Below are 22,413 nucleotides of genomic sequence, written 5' to 3' on the forward strand. Positions count from 1 at the left end.
TGAATCGCTTCCCCCAAATACAGTCAAGGAATCCCACCCCCGTTGGGGACCTGAGCCCCCAGCAGCCACCCAGAGAAGACTCAGCTCTCGGGCTCTGAGGCCCAGCTGCTGGTGACCTCAGTGAGCCTCTTCTCCCCTCTGAGCCTGACTAGGGTCCTTGTGGGCAAGAGGCAGTCACACCCCTTGCCCACACTGTTGGGCCACCTGCGAGGGATGCTGTACCTGACACGGCAGTGACCCTGTCCCAGGTTTTGGTGTGAGGATTAACCAGGATCACTTGCCATGTGAGCTGCAGTTCCACCGTGAGATTTCACTGCCGAACCTGCTGGAAACGGTTGCGGTGACTGACTCAGTCCTTCCCTTTTACGTTTTCGGCCAAGGAGGCAGAGTCTACGTGAGTAAATCGTTTCAGACAGTGATCAGTATGCATCACACAAAAGAAGACAAGGGAGGGAAGGAAGTGCTTTTGGGGGATGCTGGTGGTGGGTGTCACCCAAGGAGTGACATGTGGCCTGAGACATGAATGAAAAGAAAGAGCCAGGCTTCTAAGGGTCTGGGAGAAGAGGTGTTAGGCAGAGGTAGTGACATGTGCAAAGGTCCTGAGGCAGGAAACAGCTTACTGTGATCAAGAGAAGGACCGTGGGGCCAGCCTGGCGGGGAGGTGTGGGGGACCGTGGAGACAGTGGTGAGCACGAAGTTGGATTTATTTGGAGCACCCTGGAAGCGCTTTAAGCAGGGCCGGGCTGTAGTGCGGACTCAAGGTACGTAACAGATCAAACCAGCGATGACCTCCATTGGTTTTACTCTCTTTTTCTAGAAGACACTTCACTGCCTTTCCCTAGGATCATAATCCCCTTGGTTGACTTTAATAACTGGCAAGAACATTTTTCAGGCTGTTTAATTTTATTAAAAGATTCAAATTTGATGATAAATGGTGGCATGGTTGCCTCAAGCCTCAGAAACAAGACTCACTGAGCCATGGACACATTATCGCCACCCACCCTCCTCCCCACCAGGGACCCCCCTGCCCCCCCCCCGATGCAGCCTTGAGACCACAAATAATTATTTCTTGTGCTTTGGTAAATATGCCAGGAACACATGTCGCTCTCTGAGACCCACAGACAACATTAACTTGTTTTTTTAAAAGAAGAATGGGTAGAGAAGTCAGAGCAATTTCAGCGGGCTGATCGAACCCCACACCACCGAGCGGAAGGACAAGGGCTTCCTCTGAAAGCGTCATTAGCCTCCCAGACAATTGTTGTTCGAGATCCGTGACAAGAGCCAGAGATAGGAATCGGGTGGAGGAAGGAGGGGCCCTCCATCTCCCCGAGTCCCGGAAACCCTTGAGCCCACCAGGATGCCAGCTAATTGCACAATGTGCAGACGCAGCCGGGGAACACAGGCAGGGCCTGCAGGGGCACAGCCTGTCCCCGCCCGGGCGACGGCCTCCTGGGCAGAGGACGTCAGCGCCTCGCAGGGCGGCTGTCCTGCTCCGGGCGCCTCCCCGCAGCCGGCGGCCCTGACCTCGCCCTGGAGTGGTCCCAAGGACACAGTGGGGTGTTTCTCTCCCTCCCCGTCAGGCAGAGGGAATCTTGAAAACAGAGGACACGTGTGGGGCTCATGGCAACCAGCTGGCGCTGCCGCCATCCTTAGTATGAATCGCTTGCCCAGGGCTGTGAGCTCCGCCCCCCGGACACCTGCCCCAGCCGCCAGCCCTGCGGTGGCCTCGGCGTCGGGTGGAGCGACGGCAGCCTCACCCCCGGGCTCGGCTGGACCGGCTCACGCGCCGCCGGGGGCCGGGTTTGTCCCCACGCCGCGTGGGCGCCTCGGGCCTGCCCGCAGACACAGGCGGGCGCCCGCAGATGCCCACACCAGCGCTCGGGGAAGCTGGGTCCCCCCCAGAGACGAGCCCTCTGCCAGCGAGCCGACGCGAGAGCGAGGGGCGCCTCTAATTCAGGCCCCGCTTCTAGCGCGTTCCTCGATTAGAGTTAATGACCTTTAAGCGACCACGCGCGGGCAGAACAGTGCCAGCCTCACCCCCCCTGCACAGGACCCCCGGGGTGCAGGGAGGGGTGGGGGCTCCGTGGTCCCGTCCTCGATGCCGGTCCTCGGACTGTCCATGAAAACTGGGAGCGCGCATTCAAAACTCAGAGTGCTGGGCATCGCCGCGCCCAGGCACGTGGCCCCGGCGGGCACCGGCCGTGCTGTGGGCTCTGCGGCTGCTGTTGAACTCGGGGCTGAGCCGCCGGACACGGGCTGAGCCGGCAGGGGCAGGGCCACCACCGTCCTGCGACGGAGCCGGGGAAGGCGCTGGAGCTCCTCCCAGATGGCGGCGGGCCCGGGCCGGGCTGTCCCTGGCGGCGGCGACCGCCTCAGAGCCGCTGGAGGAAGGCCAGCCCGAGCGCCGGGAGCAGAGAGGGGAGGCGGGCGGCCCCGGGGCAGCGGCCCCCACTGGGCGAGGGCTTGGGCGGCGAGGGCCTGGCGGCGCCCCGGGCTGCCCCGCCACAGAGCACCAGGGGCGCCTGGTAAGACGTGGGGCGCTTCTCGGGGGCGTTTGGGCTCGAGCCGTCGGTGGGCCTCTGGCCGATGAAGAGCAGGCTCTGCCCGAGGGGGTCTCGCTCCATCTTGAAAAGCTCGTACTCCACGTGGGGGAGCCTGATGCCCAGAGGCAGGCACCCGTTGGTGGGTGTGACGTCCCGCTCGGTTCCCAGTGACCAGGCCCCCGGGCCCCCGCAGCTGCTGGGCTCGGAGACGTTGAGCATGGCGGTGGTGACCTGGTCCATGGGGGTCACGCGCGCCTCTGTGACCCGGAACACCAGCTCGGTGCCCCCGAGGACCTTGGCGGACGGCGTGCCCCCGGCGTAGCGGCCGGCTGCGTAGACGGTGAAGGTGGGCTGCAGGCAGGACGGGTCCGAGAAGTGGCGGTAGTACCCCTCCCAGGACCGGTTGTGCCCGTGGAAGGTGAAGAGGCGGGTGAGGAAGAGCACGGCGGGGCGCAGCTCGCACCCGGGGCTGACCCACTGGCCGCCCAGCTGCAGGGGCAGGGCCGCCGCGGCGGGCAGCACCGGCGGGCGGTGCTCGTCGGAGCGGGCGATGAGGCCGCAGGCCGGGCAGGGGCGGGCGTGGTGCTGAAAGGGACCGGCAGGGGTCAGTGACCGTCCCGGTGGAGTCGGCGCCCTGGGGCGGGCGCTGTGGGGCGCGCAGTGGTCGCCCGCCACCCCCCCGCTCCCTTTCTGCAGCCCCATGGCTGCTTCGCTCCCCTTGGGCCTCAGCGAGCTTCTCCCTCCCCTGGGCTTCTCGCCCGCTGTCCCTTCTGCCTGAAGCCCCCAACGCAGCCTGGCCGCCCGTCTCATCGCCAGGACTCAGCTCAGAGGGCCTCGGGGAGACCCTTCCTGACCACGCCCTGCCTGGGCACCTCGGCCTTTCTGGTGCCCGGAGATGTGCCGTTCCCCATTTCCCCTTCTTTCCGCCCTCCCCCTCATTAGCCCGCAAGCTCCAGGAAGCTGGGAGTGTCTCTCTGTGGCTGCTCTGTCCCCAGGGCCTGGCACGGTGCCTGGCTCACAGCAGCAGCAAGTTTGCTGAGCAGCGAAGGACTGGATGGACGGATGGGTGAATGAACGAGGGCTGGAAGGGAGGTGCCCCGTGTCCTGGGATTTCACAGAACTTGCCCCTTCCCATCCCCAGCCTGCTTGGTTCTGAAATTCGGCCGTTAAGATTTATTGTGGTTTCCTTGCCAGTGGAGACTCTCTCTACTCCCTCTTGCTTCCCGCTGCTTCCAAGGGGCCAGGAACTGTGCTAAGTGTGTCTCGTGCAAGTGCTACATGTTAGAGCAGCAGAAGCGGTAGCCCAGTGGGCCAGGTGGCCAGCCAAGACCGTGGCAGAGACGAGCTGAACCCCTGCTTGACAGACCCCATCCCCTTCCTGTGCCGAGAGCCTCACGCCCCTCACAGGAGTCTTTGTCTCCACTACCGGTGGAGAAGAGAGACTTCGTATCTCCAGAAATTTCACCTTGGGAGGTGAGCGTCCTTCCTCCCACGTCCTTGGAAAGTGACCGTGGCCCAGGGATGAAACTGCCGCCCACCCGCGGACCCCATCGCTCAGAGCCTGTGCTGAGGAGACAGCCGAAGCATTGCCAAGGCAGGGGACACAGAGACGTCCACTGCGGTGTCGTCTGCAGTAGGGCCACTCGGCCACCCCGACGTCTCGGGCAGCCACAGCCCTCCGTGGCCTGGGCTGTGAATTTGTCTCCTCTCTCTGGCCTTATTCAGTCGTCCCTGCCTTACAAAGTCTCGTGGGGCGCTTCACAGTAAAACACATCAACGGGAACCAGATGCTACACCAAACTGCGTGGGGTTAGTCACCTGCATTTTGGAGTGAAAAAGCTCCACGGGGGCCAAAAAGAACCCTGATATAGACATCTTCTTGGTGGTCTTTTAAAAAGAGGCTGCTGCCCAAAGTTTAGTCCCAAGCGTCATTCTGAAAGGTGAATCTCCTTGGACCAGCCGCTTGTCGGAGCGAGGCTGGCGTGGGGCCTGGCAAACACCTGCGTGTGCGGGGTGGCGAGGGAAAGGGCTTCCTGGGGCCCAACTAGGAAATCAGCTCCTGTTTTTTTCTCGAAAAAACAAAAGATTTCCACAGATCGCTCCTGGGTGGTTTCGTGCCAAATAAGTGGCGCCTGGGGTTCTAGTTTAGAAGGAGAAGACTGGATGGGGGAGAGCGTGTTTTACTTTCTCAGGCGCCACATTGGAAGCTTGTTATTTATTTCCATGGTGAACCTAAACTTGCCTTGATTTCCATAATGTAGAGAAGTAATTGGTTTTGATTTCGAGGTTTTGACCCAGAGTACTTGAAGGCGCTTTGAAATACTAGTAAATGGTGGCAGAAATGTTTGTCATGGGGAGAAGCCGGCAGACTGGGTAGTTAGCCGCGGGGAGGTCATGGTGCGATCCTGCTCTAACTTTGGCATTTTAACCCACATCCTGACTGTCGTCACACTGATGTGTGTTACCAGAATATAATGCATCACAGCAACATGACCCCAGGGCTGCCCCCTTCCCCAGAACGGGGCTGTCTCCTGCAGACAGGACGTTGGGGATACTGGCTGCTAAATTTGGGGCAAACGTTTCTCTGCAGAGCAGAAACCAGTTGAGAACCGAGCAAGCTTGTGAGGTCAGAGAAGGGGGAGAAAAGGCACATCCTTCTCTGATGTGCTTGAAGGGGGTGGAGGAAGGGACCCGTTTCTCCCACGTCTCCCAAGTGTCACTCTGCAGAGGTCCGGAGCTGGATGTGTTAACAAACAAGGCCTCCAGCCCGCAGGCGCAGCCAGACTTCCTGGTTAAGCCTGTTACATAAACGTATTTCTCAAACAGCACATACAGTTTCTAATTAACCCCCAGAGGTGACACGAGGCTTAGACGATTTTGGTTGAGTGCTGGCTGATTGATTAGGATTCTATATCCAGGCAATGAACTTGGGGATCAAATTGGTTTGAAATGAACTTCTAAAAATGTTCACGTTTACCATCTGCTTGGGCCGGGGGCAAGGCTTGGGCCCCAGAGAGCGGAAGGTCCTGGCTAACGTGTTACCTGGGGGCACAAGTGCAGCGTTTCCTTCTTCGAAATTATCTTTTTTGTTTTTCTTTCCCAGAGAGGGGACATTTAATTTAATGTCCATACATCTGGCACTACTCATCTCTGCAAACGTCCCTAGGTGCTCTGCTTCTCAATCACATTGCAGGTGGCACTGGCCACACTGGCTGGTCAGGCGGCAGAGGGACAGGAATCCACAGTCCGCAGCCCGGCCTGGGAAGACACGAAAGTGCCATCGTCTGCACCAGGGGGCCCATTCTCTCTGCGTTCAGAGTTTTCCCCTCTAATGAGGTGATGGGCTCCGGTCACAACCCCCACCAGCACCTTCTCCTAAGTAGGAGTAACGTCAGACCAGTCTAGAACATTGGCTGCCAAAAAGAGAAGACTATGGGGTTACAAAAAGAGCTCACACTGATTTTCTGATTATGAGAATGTCCAGTGCTTTTTCTTTGCTCCCCAGATCCCGCCTTGGGAGGAGAGGGGTGGGCTTATCCCCAGCCCCCGCCTCGGGGTGCTTTGACAAGTCACTGCATCTGGTTTAGTTCTTTGAGTGTCTAGTACATGCTGAATGATATGACGACTGCTAAGGGCTCAAGGAGCATTTGGTAGGGATTCCTGACCTCACCCTTCCTTCCATCCATTCATTCTCACTTTCAAAGAATATTCCTTGGGTGCCAAGTGCAGACACTCTTAACTCGGAGCCCTAACCTTGACTTCCTTTTTACTAACCTCAGTAACTCAGTAATTTTCAACCAGTGTGCTGCAAGAATGTTATTTTTTTAGAGAGAGTATCACAAGAATTTTTAAAACCTGCAATACCTGACTATTTAGTCAGGGGCACTGACCTCTTTTCCTTTAGACTGTCAAATAAAAAAATGACAACAGCCAACATAACAATAGCCATCTGGTGTGAATGAATCAAAATTATACCTTTTTTTCCCCTCAGATCAGCGAAAAATATATGTTTTGTTGTGCCACAGAAGTCCTGTAATTAGTTTGTGTGCCACGAGATGAAAAGGTTGAAAATCGCTGCTCTAATGTTTCTTCTCACTGCGAACACAAACCCCTGGAGCCTCCAGAACCTCTGACTTTGTTGCTTACCTCATTTAACAATGGTTCAGATACTGGAAGCTGTTTCCACCCATCACTACTTTGAAATTAAGGGACAGTAAAGAATTCACAAGGCTGCCCAGGGTGGGGAAGCATGAAGCCCCGGGCAGGGAGCAGGTCCTACAGGGCCTGCTGGGCCAGGCGCAGAGCTTCCCCCCAGGGCCCCACTCACCAGGGCGCTCTGCAGCGGGCACTGGTAGCCGGTGGGCCGGTAGTGCCACCTCTCTGCCCGGTCAGTGTGGATGTCCCCCAGGTACAGCTCCTCCACCAGCAGGGGCCCGGCCCGGGGCTGCGGCTGCAGGTGGCGCTGCACGCGGATCAGGCTGAGCTCGTGCATGGTGAAGCCCAGGGCTGCCATGCAGTCCCGCTCCGCCCGGGCACTCAGCAGCTCATACAGAGCCCCAGGCACCCAGGCCCGGGCAGGGGGCAGCTGCCCAGCGCAGTCGCGGCCGGCCTGGGTCTGGTTGAGGCGCCTGGTGATGTCGAGCAGGGCGTGGCGACTGTGGAAGACGATGCCCACCTTGTGCAGGTGGTAATCGGCTTCAGTGGCGCCCCGGGTGACCCAGGAAGCCCGGCGTAGACGGACCTTGCCCTTGATGACCAGGGAGTGGGCAGGCTCCCGGCAGAGGGGGTCCCTGTAGTAGAACTGGTGGGCTCGAAAGAGGCGGCTGGGGAAGAAGGTGTAGGAGCGGGTGAGGAACTCGGGCCCTGGGCGCACCTCGCAGCTGTCGGGGGAGAGACGGGGTGGGCAGAGCAGTGAGAACCTGCACATGAGCCCCTCTCCCTCTGGGTGGGCTCCCTCCCCCTACAGCCCCCATTGCAGACCTCAGCTCAAGGCTGGACCCCTTTGGCCTCAGTTTCCCTGAGTGATCTTAGTGAGGCCCACTCTGAGGGCTTGGGGGCCTTCCACTCAATGCCTGTGACCTCAACAAAAGTCCTCTTGTCCCCCTTCCACTCAGCCCTAGTTGCGCTCTTCCAGCGACAGCTCCCTCATGGCCCTCGTGGGTCCCTGGGTCCCATGGATGTGCACAGACTTTGCAGCTGGAAGACCTGAGTCACACCCACTTCTGTCCCTCCCGGGAATGCGAGCCAGGACCATGGCCCAGCCCTTGCCTTTGTGCTGGGAGGTATCAGACCCTCAGCACGGTCTCTGGGATGAGTCCAGCACAGGGACAGCACCTGGGAGGCACTCAGAGGGGTTCCTTGCACCATTAGGGGACCCCTGTGCCAAGAGCTCTGGAGGCAGAGTCCTGTCCATTCTCTCTGTGTTGGATCCCTGGCACCTGGCCTAGAGCCCAGGACCCAGCACCCGCCCTGGGTCCTGGCTGCTGGACCGTGGGTGACAGGTGCTCAGATCCCGTCTCCCCTTTTCGAGGCTTACCTCCCGACCAAGTTCCACCCACATCTGTGACAGGCTTGTGGGTCTAAACCAGAGGTCCACGGACTTGAAAGGCTCAGATCATACATATTGTTGCTTTTGTGGGCCAGATGGTCTCCGTGGCAACTACTCAAGGTTGTGGTCACAGAGGGAAAGCGGCCAGAGGCCTCTGCAAGTGTGGGCATGGCTGTGTGCCAATAAAACTTTATTTATGAAAACAGGCATGAGCTGGACCCAGCCCCCAGGCCCTATTCTGATGGTGACAATGAGCACAGGGTGGGCTTGGGCGCTAAGAAACTACAAGACTCTGGGACCCACGTCACAGCTGGGCCGGGACTCTCCCACCAAGGGTTCAGGTGGGGTGGATGGCGGATGAGCTCTAGGGAAAAGAGCAGGCAGGACCCCGTTTGCAGTGTTCCTCTGAGCAGGTGCAACCTGTTCTGGTATTTTCTCCAAACTTTTCAACCGGGCTGCTAGAGCAGAGGACACCCGCTCTCGCCCACGGCAACAGCTCCGTGGTCTTTGCTTTTGGTCCTTCTGATTGTGTTGAGGAGGAAGCTGCTGTTGGAGCTAGTGTGTCTTTAACGCCAGCTCCCTTTCCTCCCAGAGAGAGCACACTCGGAGCCTTCGGCAGGCAACGGATCTAGTGAGAATTTAATTATGTTGTTTTGTTTTCATTGACTTTCTCTTTACAGTTCCCTCCCATTTATGGCGAGTGGCTCTGCTCTCCATATCCAGGGAGATATTACACTTCCTTTAAAAATAATTACAGTACACTGTAAATGTGCTGTTTACTGTACACCAGTTATGCCTCAATAAAGCTGTAAGAATAAATGAATATATTTAAGTGAACAAAAGCAAGTTGGTGTAAAGAAAAACCATAAGGAAATGCCAGTAGAGGCAGTAGTTAAAAGTGAAGGGGGATGGCTCCCACGCCGAGGGGGGCCTCAGCCCTCTCCTCCTCTGTCTCAGACAAGGCCGGGGAGGGGACAGTCTGCCTAAGGGGTCACAGCAGGTCGCACTGGACATCTCAGAGGCTCCCAGGCTCTGCACTGCTCCAGGAAGCAGCAAAGCCTATCTGGAAAGCATCAAGGGGAACTTTCTAGGAAGAAGGCTCTAGAAGTTTCTGGAAGCACTGTTCCAGAACGCTGTTGTCCCGAAGCAGGAGCAGCCTGCAAGCGGTCCCCACCCTTCCCGGCCAGTGGTGCCTGGGTCCCACCTGGGCTGTGGAGCTGGGCGAGAGCCTGGGATTGCACCCAGAGGCTTTGCAGAGCTCAAGCCCCTCCCTCCGCCCCGAGCGAGAGCAGATGTTTGGCACCTCGCTTCTCCCTGACCTCAGAGAGTGCGGCGGACACGGAGTCCGCCCAGTCCCTGCTCCCACTGTGGGCCAACTAGAAGGGGCTGGTGGGGAGGAAGAGAACTGCTAGGCGTGGAGGAGCCACTGCCTCCCTTCTCCTCCCTTCTCCCCATCCTCGCCCCAAGAGGGAGCACCCCACAAATGAGGGCAGAGCACAAAGCCCATTGCCCCAGAGCAACAACAGTGCCTGAACCGGCAGGCAAGCCTGTGAGCTTAGAAAGAGAATTAGACAGGCAAGCGGGACACCTGAGCCCTCCCTAGCGCCACCGCTTTAGGACCTTTGCACCAGCTGTTCCCTCTGCCTGACTCCTCTGGCTCTCTGGGTGACTGACTCCTCTTCTTTCAGCTTCAATGGAATGCCACCACCTCCGAGAAGCCTTCCCTGACCACCCTCACAAAAACTCTCCCAGGTCACTCACTGTCATATCCTCGGCTTTATTTCCTTGCAGAGCTTAGCACCACCTCAAGTTCGTGTTACTTATTTCTGTGTTCACCTGTTTAGAGTTCTTCTTCCACTGTACTAGGTTATACGAGGCACTCAATAAGTATCTGTATGGTAGGTGTGTGATATGTTGAGCAAGCGGATTTTATGCAGTTGCTGCTTGTGGCTGGGTCAGGATCACTCTGTGGTGGGGGGTGGCGAGCAAAGCCTTGTGCAGCTGGCCTCTTGGACAACTGGTGCACTGTGCCTATTTTATAGACATGGACACTGAAACGCAGAGAAGCCTCCCAGCCCAGGGGCCTGACGTCAAGGTGACCTAGGGTCTCACCCAGTGGAGATCCAGGGTCCCTCGAGGCGTGGGGGCAGCAGCGCCGTGACGGGAGCTCTGTTGGTCAGGGGCTGTTGGCAACGAGGTTCCCAGCGCAGGTGGCCACCCCCTGCTGTTCCAGCCGCCTCTGCAGTGCCGGCTGCAAAGCAGACAGACCCCAGGTTAGCGATCCCAGCATTCCCCAGGTGCTCCACCTGCCCTGGCTGTCCTCCCACCCCAACCTTTATCTCTGCCCCGCTCAGGCCGCCCCAAGACAATGATGGGGTGCCTAGAATCAGCCTCCGAACTCATCTCCTGGATTCCCAGATGTGACCACCATGGAATCCAAGCCTCCCAGCTTCCCAAAGTTACTGTGCGGAGCCAGGCTCCCCACCCAGACCCTGCTCAGACTTGCCTGCTCTGGTCAAGCTCTGCCAGTGGGAGCTGAGGGGCCCTGCAGTCTGGACAAGAGTGCCTCTTGTCCCAGGGCAGCGGGTTTGCCACCCCTTCCACCAAGGAGCCCAGGTTCCCCTTCACCTCTGCCACGTGGAGCAGATCTGCACCTGCCCCCCGAGTCCCCTCACTCCATGGCGCTTCCTCAGAGCCAAGCCTGTGTGCTGTTCGTCTCCACCTCTGTGGGACCCAGCAGTGCCCAGCACATAGTGAGTGCTCAGCAAGTGTGTGGTGGGCGCTGGGGCTGATGGACGAGGCCCACAGTGGGGCTGGGGAGGAACCGAGGCCTCCAGGAGGATGGGTGTGGACAGCAGGGCCGGGGCCCCGGGCCCTCCTGAGTGAGCCCCAGATGTGCGCATCGTGTGGAGACCAGCCAGGCCCTTCTAGGAGCTGCTCGGAGGCAAGAGCTCCAGGGCTTTCAGCTGCTGAAGAGCCGCGATCCCGTCAGACACTGACATCTCCGTTCCCAGGCCTGGCCTTGACACAGCCCAGATGGCGGGATGTTGTGGGAAGCCTGGCAGCGAGCAGTGTCCAAATATTACAGCAACGGGCTGCGCTCAGGGGCCACTAGCCTCAACCGCTGGCCCAGCTCCTACGAAGGGCTGTCCAAGGCCCTCTCCCCACAGGGCCTGCGCCTGAAGTGGGTCGGGGGCCCCGGGGCCTTGCAGAGATGTCTGCCAGCCGGGGTCGCGGGCCGTGGCGGAGGCTGGGGGCTGAGTGGAGGAGAGATGAAGGATGTATCCTGTTTCTTCCCCCATCGCACGCTCCAGCTTCCCGTCCAATTCAGGAAAGGCAGCAGGGCCAGGGGGCCCGTGGGGACCACACCGCCCCTTCACAGGGCACGTGGTCCTGATGGCTTCTCAGGAAATCGAGGCAGAGTGGATTCCTCACTTCCCTGGAGGTCAGGGGTCTCATCCGGAGACTCAGGGTCCCCAGTGGCCCTCTGAGAAAGGCAGAGCAGCGTGGACGGTGGTGACGATGAAGACAGCTGTGGGTCCTGTTAACCGAGCGCCGACTCCATGCGCTTTTTATATGTTATCTGACCTTGGCAACAGCCTAGGACATGGGGGTCAGTGTTAGCTGCCTCCTTGGAGACAGGGGCTTAGGTTGCACCGGGGCACAGGCTGCCCAGATGTGACAAAGCCAGGGCTCGAGCCCAGGTTGTCAGATTCTGGCTCCATGTATTAACCATTTTCGTCTTGCATGGTGGGCAAGGGAAGGGGCTGTTTTCAAGACTTGATGGGATGCAGGGCGCTTCACAGGCAGTTGCTGAATGAATGAATGAATGAATGAGTGAATGAATGAATGAGAATGCTGATGCAGACTGGGTCCCTGCTACATTCCTGCTTTATCCGACAACTGATTTATTGGTTTTAGTCAGCCAAGAGGCAGAAATGAAAACCAACAGCTAGCAGCCAGGGCTGTGGTGTCCCCACATGGACATGTGGGCATGGGGCTCCCCAAGAGCTCTAGGCCCCTGTGAGTGACCACACACCAAGGGGAGTCTTGAGTGAGAGGAGCCCGTGGTGGTTCCGTATTAACTTGGGCACATTGAACTTTGCGGGGAGGGAGCCGGGACACTGTGGTGCGTGGGCATCAAAGATGCGCCAGACTCCCCGCGTGGCCGTGTCGGGGTCCTGAGCGAGGTGCACGGGTTCTGCGCCAACGGCTCACGCCTTCCCATCTGGAGACCTGGGTCCGGGCGTCCAGGCCTGCAGGTCGCTGTGAGCACCACCCACGTCACTGGAGCATGTCCCCAGTGTTCACTTGGGGAACCATTCGAGCAGAGGGCAGCGAAGGCCCGAGGGGCGGTCAGCGTGGGGGGCGGCTGGGGAACTGGCGCTCGGGCCTCGCAGCCGAATCAGGCGTGGGCTGGAGCCGGCGCTGCGTCCCCGCGCTCGGCGTCCTTCTCGAGGAAAGTGTTCTGTCCGGGGAGGCCTCGTGTGGCCGGGCCCTCTCTGGGGGCGCTGGCTGGCTCCTCGGGGCGCTGCTGCAGTCAGTGCCTTGTTTGAATTGTTTCTCTGTGAGAAATTAGGGTCCAATTAAGTCTGGAGACGACGTGATACGGTGAAGTCTCGCTGCGCTCGGAACACGCACAAGGAACGGAAAACACAGAGGGCAGGGCAGGGAGAGGGGGAACCGGCGACGGGAGGGGCGCGGGGCGCGAGCACACCTGACCCTGTGCAGTGTCACTGACCAGCGTCACCCCGTACACTCGGTCAATCACACAGCCCGAGCTCCGTGGGAGCCCCTGAGCGAACATGCCAGCGCCCCCAGCGCCCCCAGCGCCCCCAGCGGGAACCGGCCGCGTCAGGGCGGCAAAAATCCCCCGGCTCCCAATGAATACATGCAGTTTCCTCAGCTGCAGCTTTTGAGGGAGTCTTTTGATTTTCTTGTCTTCTCTCTCCTTTTTTTTAACCCCTAGAAAAGTACTAACTGAAGAAACAGCGGCTGCGAGCAGATGGTGCTGGGGCCGGGCTGTGCAACTTTTCGCAGGGACCTGATAGACTGAGTTAAGCGTGTGGGCCAAATTGATTTTTATCAACCATGGATTTTTAATTAACAGTGGTGTCCACTTACTGCCATTCATTATTTACTGTTTACCCACTAATTAAAAATTACGCTGCTTTTGCGCTCATAAGAGCAGGGACATTTGAAATTAGATAGCATCGTTCAAATTACCTGCAGAATTAAACGCGCAGCGTCCAATTGCTCAGGCCAGGCTGCTGGGGTTTAAAGTACGACCCGCTCCAGCCTGGTGTGTTGCTGTGTCAGGATGGGAGGGACAGGCTTCCTCGTGGACCTGCCTGGGCCTTGAGGGGACAGATTGCTAACCGGCTGCTGAGTGCAGGCACTTGGCCGAGATGGCCTCAGATCGGCTGCCCCGTCTGCATTGTGGTGGGGGTCTCCCGGCCACCCAGGGGAGACGGCCTGTCAGCGCGGGGATGGCGCGTCGCCACAAGCCTGCCTTTCCTAGGGACCAACAGCTGTGAAGTGCACAGCCACCCATGATGGAGATTTTGCAGATGAGGAAACTGAGGCTCAGCGGGGTGGAGGGCCTCAGCCGGTGTCCCTCTATCCCAAATGAAAAATAAATCTTGATAAAATATGCCTAACATGAAATTCCCCCTTTTAACCATGTTAAAGTATACAAGGAAAACTCGGGGGCATTTAGGATGTTCACTAGGCTGGGCAACCATCACCCCCCAAAGAACCCAAACTCATTGGGAGGCAATTTCCAGTCCTCTCTCCTCTCAAACCCTGGCAGCCACGGATCCGCTTTCTGTCTGTGGATTCGCCCGTCCTGGATTTGCCATAGAGATGGGGTAAAAAATGTGCCCTTTTCTTATCTGGTCTTCACCACACTCCTATCAGGTGGGGTGTGGTTGCTCTCATTTCACAGAGAAAAGTAGAGGCTTAGGGAGGTTTCACACCCAGGCCCACAATCCATGCTTTCCCCCAAGATCCCGAAGAGTGGGTCTGACTCCAGGTGGAGGGAGTGGGGGGGGAGGGGGGGAGGGGAGGGGAGAGGGGGGAAAGGAGGGGAGAGGAGGGGAGGAGGGGGAAAGGAGGGGAGAGGAGGCAGAGGAGGGGGAGGAGGGGAGAGGAGGGGAGAGGGGGGAGAGGAGGGGAGAGGAGGGGAGAGGGGGGAGAGGAGGGGAGAGGGGGGAGAGGAGGGGAGAGGGGGGAGAGGAGAGGAGAGGGGGGAGAGGAGAGGAGAGGGGGGAGAGGAGGGGAGAGGGGGGAAAGGAGGGGAGAGGAGGGGAGGAGGGGAGAGGAGGGGAGAGGAGGGAGAGGAGGGGGAGGAGGGGAGAGGAGGGGGAGGAGGGGAGAGGAGGGGAGAGGGGGGAGAGGAGGGGAGAGGGGGGAGAGGAGGGGAGAGGGGGGAGAGGAGGGGGAGAGGGGGGAGAGGGGGGAGAGGAGGGGAGAGGGGGGAGAGGAGGGGAGAGGGGGGAAAGGAGGGGAGAGGAGGGGAGGAGGGGAGAGGAGGGGAGAGGAGGGAGAGGAGGGGAGGAGGGGAGAGGAGGGGGAGGAGGGGAGAGGAGGGGAGAGGGGGGAGAGGAGGGGAGAGGGGGGAGAGGAGGGGAGAGGGGGGAGAGGAGGGGAGAGGGGGGAGAGGAGGGGAGAGGGGGGAGAGGAGGGGAGAGGGGGGAAAGGAGGGGAGAGGAGGGGAGGAGGGGAGAGGAGGGGAGAGGAGGGGAGAGGAGGGGGAGGAGGGGAGAGGAGGGGGAGGAGGGAGAGGAGGGGAGAGGGGGGAGAGGAGGGGAGAGGGGGGAGAGGAGGGGGAGAGGGGGAGAGGAGAGGAGAGGGGGGAGAGGAGGGGAGAGGGGGGAGAGGAGGGGAGAGGGGGGAGAGGAGGGGAGAGGGGGGAAGGAGGGGAGAGGAGGGGAGGAGGGGAGAGGAGGGGAGAGGAGGGAGAGGAGGGGGAGGAGGGGAGAGGAGGGGAGGAGGGGAGAGGAGGGGAGAGGGGGGAGAGGAGGGGAGAGGGGGGAGAGGAGGGGAGAGGGGGGAGAGGAGGGGAGAGGAGGGGAGGAGGGGGAAAGGAGGGGAGAGGAGGGAGAGGAGGGGGAGGAGGGGAGAGGAGGGGAGAGGAGGGGAGGAGGGGGAAAGGAGGGGAGAGGAGGGAGAGGAGGGGGAGGAGGGGAGAGGAGGGGAGAGGGGGGAGAGGAGGGGAGAGGGGGGAGAGGGGGGAGAGGTGGGGAAGAGGGGGGAGAGAGGGGGGGGAGAGGCGGTGTGGTGCGCGGAGCCAGAGGAGATAGAGAAATAGCAGGTTTCGTACCCCTTTTTCTGGGGGCGGAAAGCAAGAGCAGAGGTCCTTTTTGTCCCCTGACTGGCACGCCCCAGTCTCTGGGAGGGGTGCAGGTGATTTCGGTGCAGCCACAAGCGTATTCAGAGGGTGTGAGAAAGCAGCCCGCAGAGGACGGGACTGGGCTTTGATCGACGTTGGTCTGAACTTGATTGTGAGATGTTAAGTCACACTTAAGTGGATCGTATTTGGTAAGTAAATGCGTGAGTGACTGGTGGGAATGGTAAACAGCCTGAGGGGGGGCGCTCGAAGGCAGCCGAGCAGGCAGGGTGGGCGATGACCGTGTTACTGCCCCTCAAGGCTGCCTGTCCTAGGGTCACGGTGACAAAGCACCCAGACCGGATGACTTAAAACAGCAGAGCCTCCTTCTCTCATCGTTTGGAGCCCAGCCGCCTGAAATCCAGGGATGGCCCGGCCATGCTCCCTCCCGAGGCCGAGGCTGACTGGGAGAATCCTTCCTGCCTCTGGTGGCTTCTGGTCACCCCGGCTGCTGGGGATCCTGAGCTTTGGGTGGCCCTGGGCTAAACTGTGTCCCCCAAAAGATATCTTCAAATCTTAACACGTGGTACCTATGAATGTGATCTTATTTATAAATAAGGTCCCATCGTCCCAGCCTCTGCCTCTGTCATCGCATGGCTGTCTTTCCTCTCTGTGTGTCCACATTTCTGTCTCCACGTTGCCTTCCCTTTTCTCTTATGGGGACACCAGTCACCCAAACCCAACATGACCTCGTCTTAATTTGATGACATCTGCAAAGACCTTATTTCCAAATAAGGTCACATTCATAGGTACCACGTGTTAGGATTTGAACATATCTTTTGGGGGACACAGTTTAGCCCAGGGCCACCCAAAGCTCAGGATCCCCAGCAGCCTTTGTCGTTCATGCCTCTCTGCCTCTCTGCCTCTCTGCCTCTCTGCCTCTCTGTCTCTCTGTCTCTGTCTCTGTCTCTGTCTCTCTCACACACACACACAGGCACGGGGTGGCTGCTGTAGGCCTTACAAGGCGCTGTCTCCGGAGGCACACGATGGCGCTTCGTCCCAATGCTGGGGTGTTAACTTTGATCACTGAATAAGGAGCTATCTGCTAGTTCTCTGCACTGTAAATTCCCACTTTCCTCTTTATAAGTAATAATTATCTCACGATCTTATGGGGATATACTTGGGGGTCATGTAGGATTCTTGTTTTTCAACCCCAATTTTAGCATCTACTGATGACCACTGGCGAGTCTTCCCTACAAAAATTATGACCGTGGTGTTTTCCAAATAGCCGTTCTCTAGTCTCAGGCTTCATTACGTGGAATGAATTGTGCCACAAGGAAGGGCTGTCCCATGTTCCCATTCAGCTCTTTAGTCAACTGTTGTTTGTACTCGTACAAACTCACAGATGCTGATTTTAATTTATAGGTTACAATGTGTTGCCATCGTTATTATTTCGTGGCTCAAATTGTCCCCAATTTGGACATTGGGGGCTCCTTCAACTTAGCTCCTGTGTCCTTTGCACACACTCCTGCCCCCTTTTTTTTTTTTTTTTTTTTTTTTTTTTTAGCACTTCCTCATTTTCTGGTGCCTGACAACCTTCCAGGCTCATTCTGTTCTTTCCCTGCCCAGCCCTGAAATTGGCCGTATCTCTAAGGATTCCTGGTTCCTTTTATTGGAGGATGGTTTCTAGAAACCAAGACCTGGGTGCTAGGTGTGCTCACTGCTACTGAGGCATCACTCTAGACTCTTCAACCTCCCCCCTCCCCCTCCCCCCTCCCCCCTCCCCTTCCCTCCTCCCTCCCTCCGTCCCTCCCTCCCTTCTTTCCTTCCTTTCTCTCACTGCCCCCCCCCCCACTAGCTCACCAGCTCCTGTCTCCTTGCTCGCTGCTGATCCCCCAGCCCCTATCGCGTGCTGGATGGATGCTCAGTAAGTATTTGCTGTGTTAAGACGTGGTTGGCACGTAGACAGTACCTTCGCATAGTGTGACATGCTAGTTATAATTCTAGTTATAATCCTACTTTTAGTTGAGCGAGTGAATGAATGGCTCGTGCTTCCCAAGACCAACGCACGTGAACCCCTGTGGACGTTCCTCCGCCCTCCGAGAGCCCCCACCCAGAGCGGGCTGGTGATGCCCGCGGTGAGTGTGGCTCCAAGCGGAAGAGAGCGAGAAGGCTGCTGCGATCGCTGCGAGCCCGCGGGCGAGGGGTGGTGGGCGAGGGGGTCCCCGGGGCCCAGGCTGGTCCAGGCGGGGGAAGGAAGGAGGAGCTGGCGGAGGCAGGTGGCAGCGGGAGCGGCACCTCCTGCCGAGAGCCTGGAGCGCAGCCAGATGCTGGGCTTCGCCTTAAGGCCTCCGTGACCCTGGGGACCTGCTCCAGCCAGACCAGGACCTGGTGCGGTTTTATCCCGCAGGGAAGGCTCCACCTACGTCCGCAGCACAGCGAGCCACAAATGTAAGCCCCCTGCATGATTTACATGTCCTGGTGGCCACATTTTAAACAAAGCTAAAAAGTGACGGGTGAAATTAATTTTAACGATATTTTATCCAGCCCCAAATATTATAGTTCAACATGCATTAAATATGAAAACTATTAATGAAATACTTTGGTTTTTTCATACGTCTTCGAAATTGGGGGTGTATTTACACCCACAGCCCAACTCCATGTGGACCGGCGGCCTCTCCAGGGCTCGGGGACCACTCGTGGCCGCCGGCGCGAGTGCCACATGGCGCTGGCCCAGGGGTCCCCGCTGCCTCTGAGGACCGCGGCAGTGTTTCCGGGAGAGAGGGTGCGACACAGTGAGTGGGCTCTGGGCTCTCACCCGAGCTTTAGCCCAAGCAGCCCCCACCTTCTGCTCTGGTTTATATACGGGGGCCTTAATTAAGATCTACTTGGGGGGAAGAAGTGTTCTTTTGCTTAAAAAAAAAAAGTCTGAAACCCTCTGGTTCATTTCAAAATCCTCAGCTTGAGGTAACTCACCTAGAATGTTTGGATTTGGAACCTTGCATACATTTTAAATAAAAATCCGCATCCAAAAGTAATCGCTGGTGGTTAAAAGTGGCCACGGCTTCCATGCTGCGAAGTGGGCATGCAGTGGTCCACTCGGGACCCCCGGACCAGACCGGTGGCCTCAGAATCCAGCCATGGAAGTGGCAGGTGTCACCGCACTGCTCGGGCGAGGGGTGGGCTTCCCAGCGAGGTCCTGCAGGCTCCCCATCCCAGCTCCCCCGAAGGCCGCAGACAGGCTCGCAGGCACCGCACCGGCAAGTCGCAGGGACACGGAGACAGGGCTGGCTTCTGAGGGGCCTGAGCCCCCTCCGTGTGGTGGCCGCTCCTCCCACGCCCCACGTAGCCCTCTGGTGCAGCTGCCTCGCCTCGTCCTTGTTGTCCTTGTCGTCGGAGGGTCTTTGTGTTCAAGGCCCAGGGTGGGGAAGGGCCTTGCGTGCCTGGGAAACTTGGTCACCGTGCTCTAGAGAGAGCACGTTCCGCACCCCAGCCCCGCGCCCCAGGATTTTGACATGAGCCCTCCTCTGCTTGTGGCCTCAGAGTTGAAAGCCGCCCTGAGGAATCCTGGGGGCCCGATGAGCTGGAGAGAAGCGGGGGGCACCGGATACCCGTGTGGGCATGTTGCGAGGCGAGCGGAGGGCCCTGGTTTGCTTTGTCGCTGCTCCTCCCTTGCTCCATGCCCTGTCCCAGGCTGGGCTGGACCACGGGGTGGGTGGCAAAGGTGGGCCCTGCTTGGTGCCACCTGGAGAAGGCGATTCTTTTACGTCTGTGTTTCCCAAAATGAAAACCTTTTTTTTTTTTCCAAGGAGAGCAGCTGGCCATGCAGACACCTCCCCAGGGCCCATGCGGAGCATTTCCTGTCGAGGGACTGGGAAGCGTTTAGCTCACAGAGTGGGAAAGGAATGGGGGGAACGGGGAGTCTCTGGCCCACCAGGCCTGGCTCCTCAGCCAGGTTTTCTTGTTGTTTGTTTAAGAATGTTCCAGTGCAAATCTGTTCACTCAAAACTCTCCCTGGGCCCTGTGATAATGCTAATTACGCCTCACTCTGGCTGGGGCTTCCACCCAGATGAAAACTGGAAAATTCCAGCCAAAGACCAGCTGTTTTCCAACAGCCGAGGCATCGGGGTGATTGATGGGAGAGTTTCCCTTTCCACCCAGATGTTCTGGTGTCTTGAGACAAGGCCTTGTTAGCTCAGCTTTAGAGTCTGTGTTCCCAGATCTGCACATTGGCCCTTAGATTTTCATAAATGTTTTACCAAATTTGGTCAACGGTCTCCACCGATACCAATGATCTGTCCTGTGCTCTGAGGAGTGGGGCGAGGGGCCGTCGGCCTGGACGGATGGAGCGTGTGCTCTCCAGTGATTTTGAACGTGCCTGGGTCTCCCTAGGGGAGCAGTTACAAGTCAGTATTTGCTAAACACAACATGTGTCTACAATTCTCTCATTGGATTGAATCCTATCCACTCTCTTGGCAGAAGACCGGAGCTCTCATTGTTCTCTAGGACAGGAATTTGGCAAGAGAATGACAAGGTTTTGACACTTTCAGTAAGAAAGAAGATGCTTGTGGGACTGTGGTGATGGCCCCAGAAGAGGGGTCTTTGGGAGCACGTCGAGGAGCTTAACTCTTCATGGAGCTTCAGGAGCTGGTTCTCCACCAGGTCTTCCTTGGAAGGTCCAAGCACCTTCTTGTCACAAAGAGGTATTTAGATTTTGAGAAGAGAGGGATGGAGGCTGGTGGTCATCGTTGAGTGCCTTTTGGTCTGAGAAGTGCGGGGAGACGCTGGGGCTCCCCGGGAACAGCGTTGGGGAAGGGCACCACTTATGGGGCTGTTCTTGGGAGTCTCCACAAGGGGGACCTCTTGAGCTTTGGTTGGGGTGGTTGGGCACTGGGGCGAAACCCAGCACCACCTCCTCCAGCCTCAGCCTGCAGCCCTGGGCCACCAGGCTCCCTCTCCCTCCGTGCCCCCGAAATTTGGCAGAGAGGGAGCCCACTGAAGGCGGGCCCTGGGGCCCATGCTCTCTTCCACGTGGGACAGCTCCGTTTCCACTTGCACAGAGAATGTCTTTGGAGACTCAAGGGTGAGGGCAATGGGGTTGCCTAGACTTCCCTCCTTTCAAAGAAGTTTGCAACACAGAACAAATACTCCAATTGGAGCCACAAGAAAGGGCATCTGGGAGGCTTCATAAACAATGAAACAAAACATCTTGGCTCCTTGGGCCTTTCCCCAAAGACGTATAGAGGGGGCCTTTGGGTCAGCCACTACAGGAAACATGGAGATTTTAAATGCAAGAAAATTATTGTAATTTAACAAATCAATTTTTCCTACACTGTGTTGAGATTAAGTTTGTGGTCTCTCTCATACATTCAAAATAAGGAATTTCCCTAGAGTGCAATTTTGTGGGAAAACCGACATCATGTTTCGAAAAAAACCATTTTGTTAGGAGTCACCAGATTTTATTTTAAGAGAAATGGTAATATTTAATTACGGCATTATTTTACCGTCTAGAAAATTAATGTGCTTTCAGAGTTTCCGGAGAAAGGCTGGCCCTGAGTCCGGAACCCTATTTTTAAATTACCATACAAATGGAATCCCAAAGACGCAAATATTGGCTTAAGTGTTGCAGACAAGGTACAGGAAAATGCGCTCGCTCCTAAATGTTAAATAAACAGGCTTGTAATTCTTGCCATCTCTGGTGACCCTCGACCCCGTGCTCTTATCCGGGGACAGTAAGCACAGCTCCGGGGCAGCGCAGGGCAGACTGGTGACGATTAGTCATCGGTTTCCTTGTCACCACCCCAGTAATAGGCCACGATTTCTGTGAGGCTCTAGGGTGTGCAGAGCCCACGTAGACTCACCGCCGGATCCACGCTATAGGCACCTGGCGGGTGCTGCGACGGGCCCAGCCTTTCAGGTGGGGACACGGGCTGGGAGACGCGCAGCCTGAGCGTCGGGCTCCAGTTCCGCAAGTGGGCGGGCGGAGAGGCCCCCACTCCAAAGTGGGTCTGTGACCTGGCAACTCCAGGCTCCTGCACACACAGCCCCCGGCCTTTGCTCGACCTGTACCGAGCACCTACTGTGCGCCTGCCCGTGGGGTGGCGAAGACGCTTCCACGAGGGCTCGGGGCCTGACTCCGAGCCAGCACAGTAGAGCCCAGAGATGTGCTGGTGCATTTGCTGGAGGGACAGGCGCAGGGGGGCCTCGCTGCTGGCGGGCGCCGCGGGTCACGGGGAGAGATGGAGAGGCAGGGGCTGCGGGCGGCCGTGCGCCGCCTCGGGGGCCTGGGGTGTTCTTCACAAGGGAGCCTTGTGGGTTGGGGTGGAGGCGACAGCCAGGTGGCACTCTGAAAGGCGGTGCCTTCCAAAGGGCCCTCACCTAGCTGGTGGCTCCGCCACGGCCCCAGGGGCACCGGCTGGCAGTGCGCGTTGGGTTGGGCGCACGTCTGTTCTGACTCGTCGCTAATGGACGCACCAGATCTGGGCCTTGTTAGCACGAGGCTGATGCACATGGGGACAGGTTATTTTTAAAATAAGTGAACATGAGTTCATTGGTTTGGAGAGAAATGGGGACCCAAGGACAGTGGTAATCAGATGTGACAGGTGGCAGGAGACCAAGGCTTGAAGACCCTGCTGGCTCGTGTTCAGAACGGCCCAGTGGCGGGGAGGTGGCCACTCAAGGCCGCCTGTGGGAGACGCCCTCAAACCTCCGCCCACAGGTGAGGCTGGGGCGGGAGCTGTGGAGAGCGGGCAGGGAGGAGGGGTGTGGGTGAGCTCCCCTGGGCGGGCTCGGGGGGCATGGAGCTGACAGGACGTCCAGGAGGAGCCATCCAGGAGACTGGCCTGGGGCCACACATCTGTCCACAGGCGCACAGGAGGCGAGGACAGGATGGAAGTCACCGGAGGCAGAACCCCAAGGAAAACAGGCTCCAGGGAAAGGCCAGGCTGAGGCTGGGGAGGGACCCTCGGAGGGGAGCAGAGTGCTGGGAACTG

General features: G+C 58.2%; 1 protein-coding gene across 1 annotated transcript; it reads right to left on the reverse strand.

Annotated features, from left to right (window-relative positions):
* Positions 1-2,372: 2,372 nt before the first annotated feature.
* APCDD1L (APC down-regulated 1 like) lies at positions 2,373-21,932 on the reverse strand. The gene is made up of 5 exons (XM_087819324.1): positions 21,800-21,932; positions 13,460-13,489; positions 10,204-10,342; positions 6,871-7,423; positions 2,373-3,128 (listed from the first exon to the last, which is right to left on the reverse strand). The coding sequence occupies exons 1-5, from the start codon at positions 21,930-21,932 to the stop codon at positions 2,373-2,375; spliced, it is 1,611 nt and encodes a 536-aa protein (XP_087675450.1).
* Positions 21,933-22,413: the final 481 nt, after the last annotated feature.

The sequence above is a fragment of the Miniopterus natalensis genome, chromosome 7 (assembly GCF_054644295.1).
Source record: "Miniopterus natalensis isolate mMinNat1 chromosome 7, mMinNat1.hap1, whole genome shotgun sequence".
Classification (NCBI taxonomy): domain Eukaryota; kingdom Metazoa; phylum Chordata; class Mammalia; order Chiroptera; family Miniopteridae; genus Miniopterus; species Miniopterus natalensis.